Source organism: Psammomys obesus, unplaced genomic scaffold (assembly GCF_907164565.1).
Source record: "Psammomys obesus unplaced genomic scaffold, mPsaObe1.curated_primary_1811, whole genome shotgun sequence".
NCBI classification, from domain to species: domain Eukaryota; kingdom Metazoa; phylum Chordata; class Mammalia; order Rodentia; family Muridae; genus Psammomys; species Psammomys obesus.
In genome coordinates, this window is record NW_026585644.1 from 8178055 (window position 1) to 8192063 (window position 14009).

The following is a 14009-nucleotide window of genomic DNA, read 5'->3' on the forward strand; positions in this document are numbered from 1 at the left end:
ATCAAACTGGTGGTCTTGTCTCGGTCTCCAAAGTGCTAGTAAGATCACAAGTGTGTTTCTGCCACCCCAGCCGGCTTTTCCAGTGAATGATACTGCTTGTGGCTAGGTAGTGGGTTCCAGATTATAATGCAGTGTGGTAAATATAATGGTAAGTCACAATAAACAGTAATAGTGAGGTGTGCTTTGAACATTGTCCTGCTGGATACCCTTTACTGCCTGGTCTTTGGTGTTGGCCTAGGTGTGAGCTGCATCCATTTTTTTAATCTCAAGTGCCCTGGCTTTTCTCAGGCCAGGATTTTCCCAAGGGCTCAGTGAGGACCTTATGCAGGCTGACCCTCACTGGAGCAGATTATAGTGGAGCACGAAGAGCTAAAATTAGAGGGAAGCATGCCTCTGCTGCAAATAGTAACAGCCCAGTGACAGGTACTCTGGGTGAGCAGAGTGAGCCTTCGAGCTCTGGGGGAGACAGGTTGTGTTTCGGTCTTTGATGGTGTTCATGAATCTTTGCATGTTTATGTCTACTCAGTTACTCTCCACACCGAGTAGATGGTGGTGACAATAAGTTCTCATAGCCAGGTCGTGAAGAAAGACGTAAGCACTTAGGCTGAAGTTGATAGAAGAGCTAAAGCTTTAAAAAATTAAATTTGTGCTGTGGCGATTCTCCAATGGGAAAAAAAAGAATGAGAATAGGGTGCAAAGATGGCATTAATTAGGGAATTCCTTGAATTTGCATTCTGGGTCAATAATAAAACTTTTAGAGAAAGCTCACACTTGAATTTTTCCAGATATTTACAAAACAATTTTTTTTTTTTTTTTTTACAGATGGTTACATTTTACATTTTATTTTTTGTTGCCACATTTCCTAATAAGCCTCTTGAGTTTTTGGTTGCTGGTGTTTGTTGTACTGGGAGGTGTAGGCGTGTTGAGGGACGTGCTGGTGTCACCACTTTTGCACCAATTAAAGGTTTGCTGATCTGGAGTGCATCCCATAAAACGTCAGCCAGGAGGTTTCTGAGTGAATTTGGCAGTTAATAGAAGTAATCCGTGTGTGGGTGCTACTTTTCCAACATCCGTCAGGTGATACCAGGGCCACTGGTGAGGGGTCTGGCAAGGTAACTATTTCCATCGTTGAAGAATTTGCGCTTCCTCCACAAGCCGAAGAAGGCTCGCCATCATTGTATCTCAAAGCAGTCCCTTTCACTTTGTGAAGCCGTTAAAAACTCAGCTCTGGCGGTGAAATAAGTCGCGTTTTGCATCTGTTGCTTTACTTGTGGGTAGTTTGTCCCTTGCTAATGGTTGGTCTGAAGTTCTTGGTGGGAAGGACAAGTTTTGGTTTTGTTTTGGTGACTTGGGGATGGAGCATGAGACCTCAGAGCCTGCCAGGCAAGGGTTCCTCCCCGGAGCAGCAGCCCCAGCCCCACAAAGGAACATTTATTTTATAAACTGAATCATGATGTATAATTTTTTCATATTGCTAATGATTCTTTTAAACTTCAGGAAGTAATAAATCTAGACATTTTTCAAACCACAAATAAAAGTGTTTTGTGGTACTGAAGACTGAATTTGTGGCTTCCTGCTTGCCAAGCACGTGCCCTACCACTGAGCTACGCTCCCCTGTTTATTCTTTATTCATTCATTCGTTTTGAGACGGAGTCTCACTGAGTTGCCCAGGCAGGCCTGGAACTTTTTCTTTGTGGACCAAGCAGGACTTAAACTTGGAATCCTCCTGCCTCAGCCCAAGTAGCTGGGTTTCAGGCCTGCACCACCAGATCAGCTTCAAGTCACACGTTTTTAAATGATAGATGATAGACACAGCAACCGTCTTAGCTGCCCTCTAAAAATTAAGGAATATAGATAATTTCAATATATATTCATGCCAACAGGATATTAAGTGTTAAAAGGTCGAGAGAACAAATTTTATGTATCAATACTTAAATTTTTCTTACATAGAAAAGGAAAATATTATGTAGACCCTCTTTTTAGGCAAATAAGTTGCACTAAATTCTCTAACGGAATTTTTATCCTATTGACAATGGAACATTGTTCCATATTAGCACAGCAGCTAACCAGTTAAGTATTTAAATGCTTATAGGGAGCTTAATTTTTAGATGTTAAGGATAGAAAATTTCATGGAAACCTAGAAGTTTTCTAGCCTTTTTGAGACTAAACACTCGGGGGGCTGGGGGAGGACCGACCACAATCAGATGACAACAAAGTGACCAGTGCTAAAGACAGAAGAAGAAGAACAAAATAGCCAGCGTGAACACAAAGCCAGGGCACTTCTAGAGGCAGGAAGTGCCCTGCCTAGGGTGTGTGCAGAGAGTAAGCCACAGGAACTGTGGGGGGAGGGGAGAGTACCACCTGAAAGAGGCAGGTATGAGGCCTCAGAAACTGAACTTCATCTTGTCTTTTGGAGCAAAGGCAGAGGGCAGGAGGTCACAACCCAGTGTATGATGGGAAGTAGCAGGAACTTAATGTAATTTCGTCATCAGAGACAGAACCTGAGCTGCAGCAGTTACAAGCAGTTCATACGGCTGCGAGGGTTCCACGCAGTGGTGGAGTTGCGATTTATTTGAGTGCTGCAGCTACCTCCTTCACCTACATGCATGTGCGCCTTGGTGTGTGTGTGACTACTAAAGCAGTTGGCAGACTGCAGATGTACATATATAAGTATTTACAGACAGCCACCACACACTCCCTAAAAGCATGGCACGAAGTCTAACTTCTGCCAACGTCAATGCAGGTGGCTGTTCCAACCCTCGCCAAACTTTCACCTTTGTTGACCCAGTAGCTTAAAAGCCGTCTTCCCCCACAGTCGAGGTTGGACCTATATTTGTTATCTGCGTGGGTTTATTTGGACTGCTGATTTAAAGTACATAAACATTGTTTTGTTTTGTTTTTTTTCAGTAATTTTATGAATAAGCACCAGAAGCCAGTACTAACAGGCCAGCGCTTCAAAACCCGGAAAAGGGGTAAGTTGTGATGTGTTGTGCGTGTATGTATGTTCTGATGAAATTATTAGCATGGAGAACAGCATGACTGATTTTCTACCTTCCCTTCCTCGAACGCTGGAGCTCCGACTAGCCGTTATTCTGTGGTGCAGCCATGGAATTGGGTTGCTTATGTTTAGTATTGAGTGGCTCTTATATCCTACCTGAACAGTGCTCTTAAGAGACAAAATGAAGACAGTTGATAAGCTTGGCTGCTTTCTATAAACTCTACTGATTTTGTCATCATTGTTTATATTTCTGTTCCCTGCTTTTTTTTTTTTTTTTTTTTTCTTTTTGAGAAAATAGTCATGACAAAAATGGGAAGACTAAGGGAAAAGTGTTGCAGAAATTTGAGGTCAGATTAAAAAGTGCATGGGACTTTCATTTCCACGTGAGTAGTACTAGCAGACCCAGGGTGATAAAGAGCAGGAAAATTTCTATTTGTAAAGATGCTTTTTTTAAGTAAAATCTTTAATTGCTGCCCTCTGCGTAGGGTATTTAAACCATGATTTTGTATTTCATCTTGCGCAGTTTTAGGAATTGTCAGCTTTGTAGTTACACTTTGTAAAAAGTAATAGTTTTGCATAGTTATGTCATATATATAATTTTTATTGTTGGTTTTACACAGTTCCATCTTTGGATATAAAATGGATGAACTAAAGAGTAGTGAGGTAGTATGTCAGGAAAATAAGATGAATACTGATCCTGAAGGAAGTGAAGGGTTAATGAAAAGCCCGTGCTCTTGGCCTGTTCTTGTTCAGCAGTTTTCTGTTCTCTTTTTGTCCTTGGTGGTGGTGGTGTGCTTGGTTTTGTTTTTAGATAGGTTTTTATCACATAGCCCAGGCTGGCCTAGAATTCACTATGTAGCCCCAGCTGGCTTTGAACTTGCCGAAATCTTCAAGCATGAGTCACTGTACCTGTGTGATGTTCCTGTCCTTTTCAACTCTTTACCTTCCCGAGCTAGTAACTGTTCTTCTGCCCGGGCCCGTGCACACGTGCTACAAGTACTCTGCCCAGCTCTCAACAGCCATGATGAACAAGAGGCGTGTTAGCCTGAAAGAGAATTCCTAGTCCTGTAAACTGCCCTAACATAGGATTTCTAAGCTTAGGGATCACTTGTCCTGCACTATTTCTCACTGTCTGTGTTCCCTTTCTTGTTCTGTGGTAAAAATACTCTTCCACAAGCAACCTAAGGGAGAAAGGGTTTTCTCTGCATACATCATGATGTGGAAATTGGGGTGTCGGTAGTTTAAAGGAGCTAGTCACAATATAGCCACAAGTAAAGATACCATTGAAGACACGCTTAAGAAAATCCTTCACAGATACTCCCTGCGGACCAGATGACTCTAGATTTTGTCAAGATGACTGTGAACACTGACATCACACTAGCGCATCCATAACCAAGTTGGGCTGTCTCTTATCTTACCCTTCCCTCCACAAGTCCTTTGGGAAATTACTGGGAGATAAAGGACTTCTTAGAAACGCAAGCTTTTGGTATTTTTGTTTGTTTTTGAGACAGGGTTTCTCTGTGTGGCCCTGGTGGTCCTGGAACACAGTAGCCTCGGCGTTGTGTTTGTCTCTGCCCTCTGAGTGCTGCGATTCAAAGCATACAGCACCACGCCCTGCCCAAACACAAGTTTTCAAGTTCTCTCTCATATCAAAATCCTCTTGATGTGTGGATTCTTACTTATCGAAGCTTGGGCTCCCCCTACCCCCCCTTTTTTTTTCACAGACTATATTTCCCAGTTCCTTCGTTTATAATTTTTAGATTATGAAAATCTGATCTACCACCTCAGTCATCATGAAAGCATATTGTATCATTGTGAGAATGGCTTCAGGTGAGGTCAGTCACAGACTTAATGAATGGCCTGTGGCCTTTTTATTTCCTGTGTTTTTCATATTATGAGGAAGAAAACATCTGTCTCCTCTGAGGTAGGAGACTTATGCTTGAGTTAGATTCTGAGGAAAAGGTGATGTTTTCTCTGCTTGTCCATGGGTTCCTCTAGCTCGGAGCTATGATTACGCTACCCTGCTGCCTATGGACTTTGTTCCTCTAGAATTTTGACCGTTTCCCTTCCCCTGCTACACAGCAAGTCTCTAATTATACTTTTTCCTATTGTTTCCATTTGCATGTTGGTGGTTACCTAATGTTTTTGTTATGGCATCAAAGGGTCTTTTATCTCTTTTATAGCAAACACTGTTGCTATTAATCTATATATGTCTTTATGGCATTTTTATCCCCGTCTTCCATGATGCTGACCAGTAGTCTGGTTCTGATGTTGGAATAAATGATGCTAACTGCTCATTACTCAAGAGGCCCTTCTGTGAAAGCTAGACAGTTTTAATGATAACAGAATTGTGCAAGCATGTAATTTAAGCAAACAGCTCTATGAAGTATAGTTACAGCAGCCAGGGCCTGCTCAACTCTTACCTGTGAAGCCAGATCACATTTTCCTCTCTGGCTGTCCATACTTGCTTACATACCTCCTGTCCTTCCTTCTCCTATGCCTGGGACAAGGTCCTCACGGCCCAGCTCTTATCGTTATGTGACCTTGTGGCCAAATGAACTTAGTGTTCTAATTTTGGCCTTATTTTCTGTGGCTTAAGCATAGACACCCTTAACTTTCCCTTTGCTATATTAAGGAATTGATAACGGTGATAGTAGGTTGAAGGAATTCTTGCATCATCTTACTTTTTTATTAGTTTTTGGGAATTTCATACAACTTATTTCGATCGTACTCACCTTGCCTCCCTTTCCCGAATCTTCCTAGATATTCCACCGCTCCCTTCTCACACAATTTCTGCATCTATTTCTTTATTTAACAACCCGTCAAGACCAGCTTGTGCTGCCCAATGTTTGCAGGTGTGTGGCTTTCCAGTGAATCAGGGAAGAGTTATCAGGGCTACACTTTTCGAGAAAGCCAACCCTTCTTCTCCCTGATCTTCACATTTTTGTCTCACCTCCGCTTGAGGTGGAGCTTTGGGGCCAGCTCCCTTCTCGATGCTCTCGATGCTGGCTTTCCGCTCCTTTAAGCTTTTGTGGGTCTTTCACAAGTTGTCACAGCCACCGGGCATTCATTCATGTGTACGTCTTCCCTACTTCTTCCCCGACAGTTTTCCTGGCGTCCGCCCACTAACTCTGGCTCTTTAGCTCTTTTCACCCCCTTCCACAGTGATCTCTGAGTCTTTGCAGGGGGGTGCGTAAGTTCCCTCTCCCCTCACATTTGATCTTACTGGAGAGCTCTCCTGGACACATTGCTGTGTTCAGCAGCTGGACTGTCCACTGTCTACACCAGCATTGTTTCCTTCTCCTGTGTTTTGTTGTTTTGTTGTTGTTGTTGTAGGTTCTCATGGCTTATCCCGTTTAGCCCAGAGTTACTCCACCCTTTTGAGGCTCTGAATGTTTCTATCTGTCCTCCCTCTGCTCTTGTCCTTGAGGAATAGGCATTTGGCTGGACCCTGGGACTCTAGGTGGAAATTGCTTTTAGCCCAATTTTTGAAAATACCAGTTTTTGAACCAGAATTGTTCGTGACTTGGTAAACAGAATCTGTGTGGTTCTGTTCCTTACTGTGCTATGGGCGGCTTGGTTTAGATTTGGTGTGCTCCAGAAGCTTCCAATAGTTTCTTTGTTGCCAGTGTTGGGAAATTTCATGGCACTGAGTACAGCTTGTGCAGGTCCGGCTAAAGTGTGGTGTCTGCAAATCACTCTTCAAGTGAGTACTCATATTCTTCAATTCTGTAAAAATGTTCTGGAAATTTAAAAAATAATTTCCATTGACTTGCTTTTGCTGTCTTTTGGACAGCAAATAGACATTTTGCCAAATGTCTATTTTGACATTTGGCAGGTCTGCCCTCTTGTCTCTTTTGACTAAGATTTTCTAGACTGTTCACCGTTTTTTCTATTTTCTGGCAGATAATTTTCAGCTTTTTCTTTAATTTCTCCCATTGAGTTCTTCAGCTTTCTGTCAGTGTTTTATTCCAAGAGCTCACTGTTACTCTGGAAGTATTTCTTATTTCTTCCATCTTATTATTGTTCATTTTCATCTCCAACGGTCTGGTGATTCTCTCTGTTTCATTTCTTTATCTTAGACAAAATAATAATTTACGTTTTCCCATGGTTAAACTTAATATATCACATATATTAGCCTAGACTACAAATGATATAAGTGAACAATTGTTAAAGTTATTGTGTGTTAGATACTTTAAACATTGGTGGCCTTGTTGTACAGGGTTATTCAATCTGTTTGAATAAATGTTTAAATAGGAGTTTTAGAACATGGAAGTCGCGTGGCCTGTTTCTTTCAGGGCTATGTGGATAAACACATACATGAAATCACTTTACAATTTCTTTTTTTTTTTTAACTTCAGATGAAAAAGAGAAATTCGAACCCACAGTCTTCAGGGATACACTTGTCCAGGGGCTTAATGAAGCTGGTGATGACCTTGAAGCTGTAGCCAAATTTTTGGATTCTACTGGCTCACGATTAGATTACCGCCGCTATGCAGACACGCTCTTTGACATCCTGGTGGCGGGCAGCATGCTCGGTAAGCCATATGGTTTAGCATTTTCTCAGAGTGTGCATGTATTTCAATTCTGTTATCATGTTTCCTTTTAAGACAGAATCTTTCGAAGCTTCCAACAGTACATTTGGTTTAAAAAAATCTAATTTTTACCTACATTGTGGTGTTAATGTAGATGTAAAATGATTACTGGTACATAGAACATGGAGCAGAGAGTTTCTGTTGACATTAGAACACAGCCCACTTCTTTAGCCAAAGCTAGCTGCTTCGTGTGTCCCTAATCTGAAAGTGTCTGTAGAGGGCTGTACTTTTTTTTAAGTATTTGTGTAAGTCTTCTACAGCACTCCCATGTGCTTGATGAACCCAGATATCAAGTGGCAGCTTTTTATTTTCCCTGCACACGCATGCATGTGAAAGCCCAAGGTCAGGAATCCTCCTTTATAGCTCTTCCAAGTTATCCAATGAGACAAGCAAGGTCTGTCAATCAATACCGAAGCTTGGTAGCAGGGCATGACTCTTAGCCAGCCGGCTTGCTCCAGGGAATCCCACATTCCTGCCTTCCTAACACTCCTAGGTATTTTATGTTGGTTCTGAGACTAACTTCTGGTCCTTATAACAACGGAGCTATCTCCCGGGCCCTTTAGATCTGAGTTTCTATCAAGGACTTCAATGGCAGTTTCAGTTATTTAAGAGATATTTGGGAGCTGGAGGTGGCTGCTCTTCTGCGGGACCCAAATTCGATTCCTAGCATCCACATAGTGGTTCACAACATCTGTAACTCCAGTTCTGTGGGATCCGGTGCCCTGTCTGGCCTTCACAGGTGCCGCACACACGTAGTTCACTTACATACATGCAGGCAGAGCACCTGCACAAATAAAGCATGAATGAGGTGGCTTCTTTCTTTCTTTATTTTTAAGAGAAAAAGATGTGCAAATCTGTGTAATTGTTTTGGTTGTTACAAATCCTTGGAAGTGGGGACAGGTGTGCTGGATGCACTGTAAAGACAGCTGCCATAATACAAAGTTCCTGACCTCTGTGCTTTCAGTTGAAAAACTCTGGCCAAGCCTGTCTCCTGTAGGACAGGGTGAGTGCATTCCTCCATTTTGAGGCCTAGCCTCTTCGGAGCCTGTTAGTATGCTATGATGTGGAACATGGCCCCAGACACCCCAGGCCTTCTTCCTCATTGCCAGCTTTCACTGTCCTGAATTAATTCTGTGTTGTCATATATACAAACCACTGTGGAATTCATATGGTGTGTTAGAACCCAATACCTAGAAAGAGCCATAAGATTTTGGCCAATTCCCTTCTAGAACTCCCTCACCTCACACCTATTTGAAAACTGAGTAACAGTACGTGCATGTGGTGCTGTGCTAATTTATGCTTGCTAAGCCATGTGGTCTGCCTCCATGACTATTACACTTGGGGTGGCTTTAAGAGTTACAGCCCAGCAGTGTTAAGGAATTTTGAGGCCCAGTGTTTGTGGACACGGATCCCGGTATCCTGCTCTGTGTAATTCACAAAGCACCACGGGATTAAAGAATGGAGATACTGAAGATCCTAGCAGCCAAAGGGAAGGTTTTACTTAACTTTTTGCTACAAATCATGAGTCTCTACTTACATCGATTTTTTTTTTTTTTTAGATCTTTGTCAGTTAAATTAATAATTTGTATTTTATTTTTGTTTTGTTTTGGTTGTTTTTTTATTTATTTGCTTATTCACTTTACATCCTGATCATAGCCTTCTTCTCTCCTCCCACTCTCCCTCCCATCTCCCCTCCCTCTTCCTTCTATTCTCACTGCCCTACTCCTCAGAAAAGAGGAGCCCCCCACCAACAACAACCCACCTCAGCACATCAAGTTACATCAGGACTGAGAGTATCCTTTTCCTCTGTGGCCTGGTGAGGCATCCCACCAGGAGAAAGTAATAAAAAACAGAGTTCATGTCAGAGACAGCCTTGCTCCCCTTACTAGGGAACCCACAAACTGCCTATAGGCAGGTGGCCTAGGTGCAGTCCATGCATGGCACTTGGTTGGCGCTTCGGTCTCTGCAAACCCCCCTGGTCTCTAGTTAGTTGGCTCTGTTGGTCTTCTTGTGGAGCTTCTATCCCCTCCAGGACCTTCTATCCTTTCCTCCACTCTTCCACAAGACTCCCTGCGCTCCACCCAATGTTTGGCTCTTAGCACCTGTTTCGATCAGGTGCTGGGTGGAGTCTCTCAGATGACAGCTATGCTAGGCTCCTGTCTGCAAGCATAGTAGAGTATCGTTAATAGTGTCATGGGGTGGGGCAGGCATTGGTTGGACATTCCCTCAATCTCTGCTCTATTTTTATCCCTACACATTCTGTACATAGGGTCAAAGATTTTGTGGGTGGGTTGCATAATTAATATTTTTAAATTAATAATGAAATACAGCATTTTGTGACATGACCTTTCATTGGCTATATATTTTATCAGTATACTGGGAACGCTGTGCAGTGATAACCACCAGCAAGTACACCACACATTCCTGCATTGGTCAGTCCCAGGGAACCTTGTTATTGTAACTGCTCATGCGGCCAGCTCATTTCCATAGACTAAGCTCCCACATCACAACTGTATGTTGTGTTTTGGGTTCCCAGCGGCCTCCAGGCAGCACTCATAACCCCTCTGTCTTCCTTGAGCTGTTTTTATTTCCTTCTTCTCTTAAAAGATTGCTAGACATTCCTTCCCACCACTCTTGTCCTTTTCTTACCCTGCCCGGTAAATCACTGTGCATTGATGATTTTCTCTGGGGCTTGTTTACAATCAATAGCCGATTTAGCTCTGCAGCCCCGACTTCAGCCTTCACACTGTGTCAATATATAGAACAGGACGGTAGGGCAAAATTTTTTGCACAGCATAGTCCAGGTATACAACAGTGAGTACCTTCTTTCAACGGGAATCCTTTGTTAAATGACCAGTTGCGTGGGAAGGTCCTTCATCACCCAACTGTTTTCCAATTGTTCTTGGTCTGTCTTCAAAGAATACTTGTCTTTTTCTCTTTTACCTCTATCTTGAGAAAAGGTGGCTACAAGGGATACATTTTCTGTTACTACTAGTACCTGTGTTCCAAAACAATTGACATTTGCTTCTAATATAATTAATGAAAACATTTTAAATGCAAGCCTGCCATCAGCATGAAAAAAGTGTATCTGCTGTGTGGATGAATGCAGGTTTTAAAACCTTGGCCTCCTCAGGGCAAAGTCTGCAGTTTCATGGTCAGGCTTTCCAGTTCTGTCATTTTTAGCATGAAGGAACAATTAGTCCAGAGGTTTGAGACGATTATCATCTTAATATAATTTTGTTCCAGGTGGTTGTGTTCATTAAAGGGGGCTAATTAAATTGCGTGCGTAAGTTGATTTAAGGGAAATGGATTCCTGCAGGAGCTGACTTCACTAAAACTAATTTACTTACAAAACTATTTGCAGAATTCTAAAGCCCCCTGGAAGAGTCGGTAAGCTACGAAATTCTCATTTGCCTACGTGCAGTAACCAAAGTGGCTATGCGTGGCCTTTTCACCCAGTCACAAATTAGATTAAACAAGGAAGTGATTGCATAGATAGCAGCACCGCTCTCTTCATTGCTGCACCCAGGGTGCAGAGGAAGCAGCTGCTGTAAAACCATACACTTCAGACATTGCTAAGTAGAGGAGAGGCGTCACTCTAACCCGGGCCGCCCAAACCATCCTAACTAAAATGAAGTCAAGCTGAAAAGCAAGTGCTGCACGCTCCCATTCTGTCCTTGTAATCAGTTGGTGCTTATGGTAGCCATTGTTGGACCTTACGGGACCGTGGAAAATTGAACCTTCAGAAAAGGGCACTCGTGTTCCAGTCCATTTATTCCACTAGCAAAACCAGTAAGAAGATAAAAGGGCGGTTCTAACCAGTGCAGCTGCTGGGTGACTAAGTGCAAATCCAAGAACTCAGCACAGACTGTTAGTCACTTGTGGGAAATTGTGTTAGCAAAAGAGGAAATGGGACTTGGAACATTCCTGTAGCCCAGTAATAGCCAAGAGGGCCCATCGGCGTTGGTTCATTGGTTGACAGCAGAGTTGGTACCGATAACCCACCACCACGCCCGTAAGAGCCGGGTCCTGCGCCAACCCAGGATGGTCAGTGATTAAGGGTGCACACTGCTCTTGGAGAGTTTCGGATCCCTGCAGCCATGTGTACAACCTGAAGCTTTAGGGGATCTGGCGTCCTCTTCTAGTTCATCAGCACTCACATGTGCACAGACACACCTAATTGAAAAAAATAAAGCTTAAAAAGAAAGAAAGCTGAGTCTGTGTGCTCCCACTGTTAGGTGAATGAGGTCCAGAGAGGCCTTCACCAGTTTTGAAAACACCATGGCCCAGAGAGTGAAGCATCAGAAGCGGTCACTGAGAAGGTTGGAATTTGTTCCACTGAACAGAATTTAGTTTTCCCAGCTAAGTCCCCACTTTGGAACATGCTAGGTTTATAAGAGGATATTCTGAGGGGCAGGCCAGGGAACAGGTGTGCTCAGCGTCTGACGTGGAGCAACCTACTTGAACTGTGTCAGAAACACACGCATTGCAACCTGTCCTCGCTGACATGCGTGCGTCCCGTGGAATTCCCCGTGACTCATTTGTTCATCTGCTCAGCGTTTTCCTTGCTGTTCTCTGTTTGGGCCTTATCCTTCAGCTCTGTCCTAACCCTCATGACGTGTCTTTTCAGCCCCGGGGGGAACGCGCATAGACGATGGTGATAAGACCAAGATGACCAACCACTGTGTGTTTTCAGCAAATGAAGATCATGAAACCATCCGAAACTATGCTCAGGTAGAGAGCGCGTCGGCGTGTAGAACGGAGGCACCTGAACGAAAGGGCGGGGAAAGGGCTCCTCAGAACATGCTCTGTCATGCGAAGAATGGGAAGATGCATGGTTGTGTTCCCGGTAGAACAGAAAGTATTAGCTGTCTGAACACCTTTGGCCTTCGGCTGCAGTGCCCGCCACAGCTGACAGTGTAAATTCACCCTGTTTTTTGGAGAGAACAGTTTTGCTCTTTCTCATCATACTGAAGTCGTCCAGATCTTTTGACCAGTGGATTTTGCTTCTTGTTCTCTAGACATCTTACAGCTGCCAACTCAAGTGCCAGGGGATCAGACCACCTCTTCTGGCCTTTGAGGGCACCAGGCCCACCATGGTGCACAGACATACAGACAGGCAGAATACCGATATACTAAAGAAAATGAATCAACTTTTAAAAAATCACAGAGTAGGAAGGGGCTGGGAGTGTGGTCCGGCTAGTAGAGTACTTACATAGCGTGCATAAAGTCCGGGTTTGATGCCCCAGTCTCAAAAACAAAGAAGCGGTAAAGAGACACTTGTATAGCATAAAACCTATGAGAGACTGCTGAGTCGGTAGTAAAGTGGGATTAGACCCTTTCTAAGATAGGATGCATATGGGCATTTCAAAGGAGAAGAAACAAATCCCATTAAACGTATGAAAGTATGTTCAAACTCACTGGTTCTCGGGGGAACATTAAATAAAACTAGGGAGTGTTGGTTTGCCCATTTTACCTTGGTAAAACAGTGAGGTCCAGTAGAAGGTGGGGAAGTGAACAGCTGCAAGTTCAGCTAACCAGGTCTGCTGTTCCTTCCTGTTCTGATCCTATGTGGACAAGTCAGCTGTGGGCGGGCAGTGTGGCTCAGTGGGGAGCGTGCATTTGCATACATAGCTAGCTTGCACAAACCTCACTACCAAAATGGGGGTTGGGGGAGATGGTTAAGCAGACAGGATCAAATTGCTCAGGCACTACTCCGTCCTCCAGATGTTTTTGTTTCTACTGTGTATATAAGCTGTAAGTACTTGAGAAGGCTTAGGCTTAAATAATAATACTAAGTTCTGCAGCTCATATATTTGGGGTTTAGGGCTGCGTCTCCCATAGCCCAGGCTGGCCTCAAACTCCTGGTGTGCCTACTGCATGGTCACAGCTGGAAACATCATACATAATTTCTAAGTCTGATTTCTTTGATACCTAATATCAGTTCTAAGTCTAAGATTTTTTTTTTCGGGCCTGTGAAAGAGGGGGATACATGGATGGGTGGATGCATGGATAAACCATTACAAAACCAAAGATCTGGTCTGTGTTTGAGCTTTTAAATCATTGATTATTTAGAGATAGACAGAAAAAGCTGGCCACTGGATGCTCAGACAGAAGGAAAAATTAAGTAAGAGTTTTTGCATTGGAGATGAATTTTATATAAACCATGTTAGATCATTGGCAAATCCCTCATAGTATGATGATTGAAAACCTAGGGAGATTTTTAGGCAATCGTTTTTGGTCCTTGGTTACATGAAGGAACACACCGAAACTGTGAAAGTATGTTGTGTGGACAATAGAGAAAGCAACTGAGTTCAGACCTTCAGACCGTTTCCACAGTTACTAAAGCTAACCAGTACTTACAAGATCCCTGTTTCAGCAAAAACATCATTCATGTACAGAACGGTCTAGACTCA

The 14009-nt window shown here is 43.2% G+C and overlaps 1 protein-coding gene across 1 annotated transcript in view; it reads left to right on the forward strand.

Annotated features, from left to right (window-relative positions):
- The window catches only part of Bzw2 (basic leucine zipper and W2 domains 2), a 50833-nt gene that overhangs the window by 15772 nt on the left and 21052 nt on the right, over window positions 1-14009 (forward strand). The window contains exons 2-4 of the mRNA XM_055624344.1: window positions 2908-2972; window positions 7360-7536; window positions 12224-12327. Of these exons, the coding sequence (XP_055480319.1) occupies window positions 2915-2972; window positions 7360-7536; window positions 12224-12327 (339 nt within the window). The 5' untranslated portion in view covers window positions 2908-2914. The remainder of the gene's footprint in view (window positions 1-2907; window positions 2973-7359; window positions 7537-12223; window positions 12328-14009) is intronic.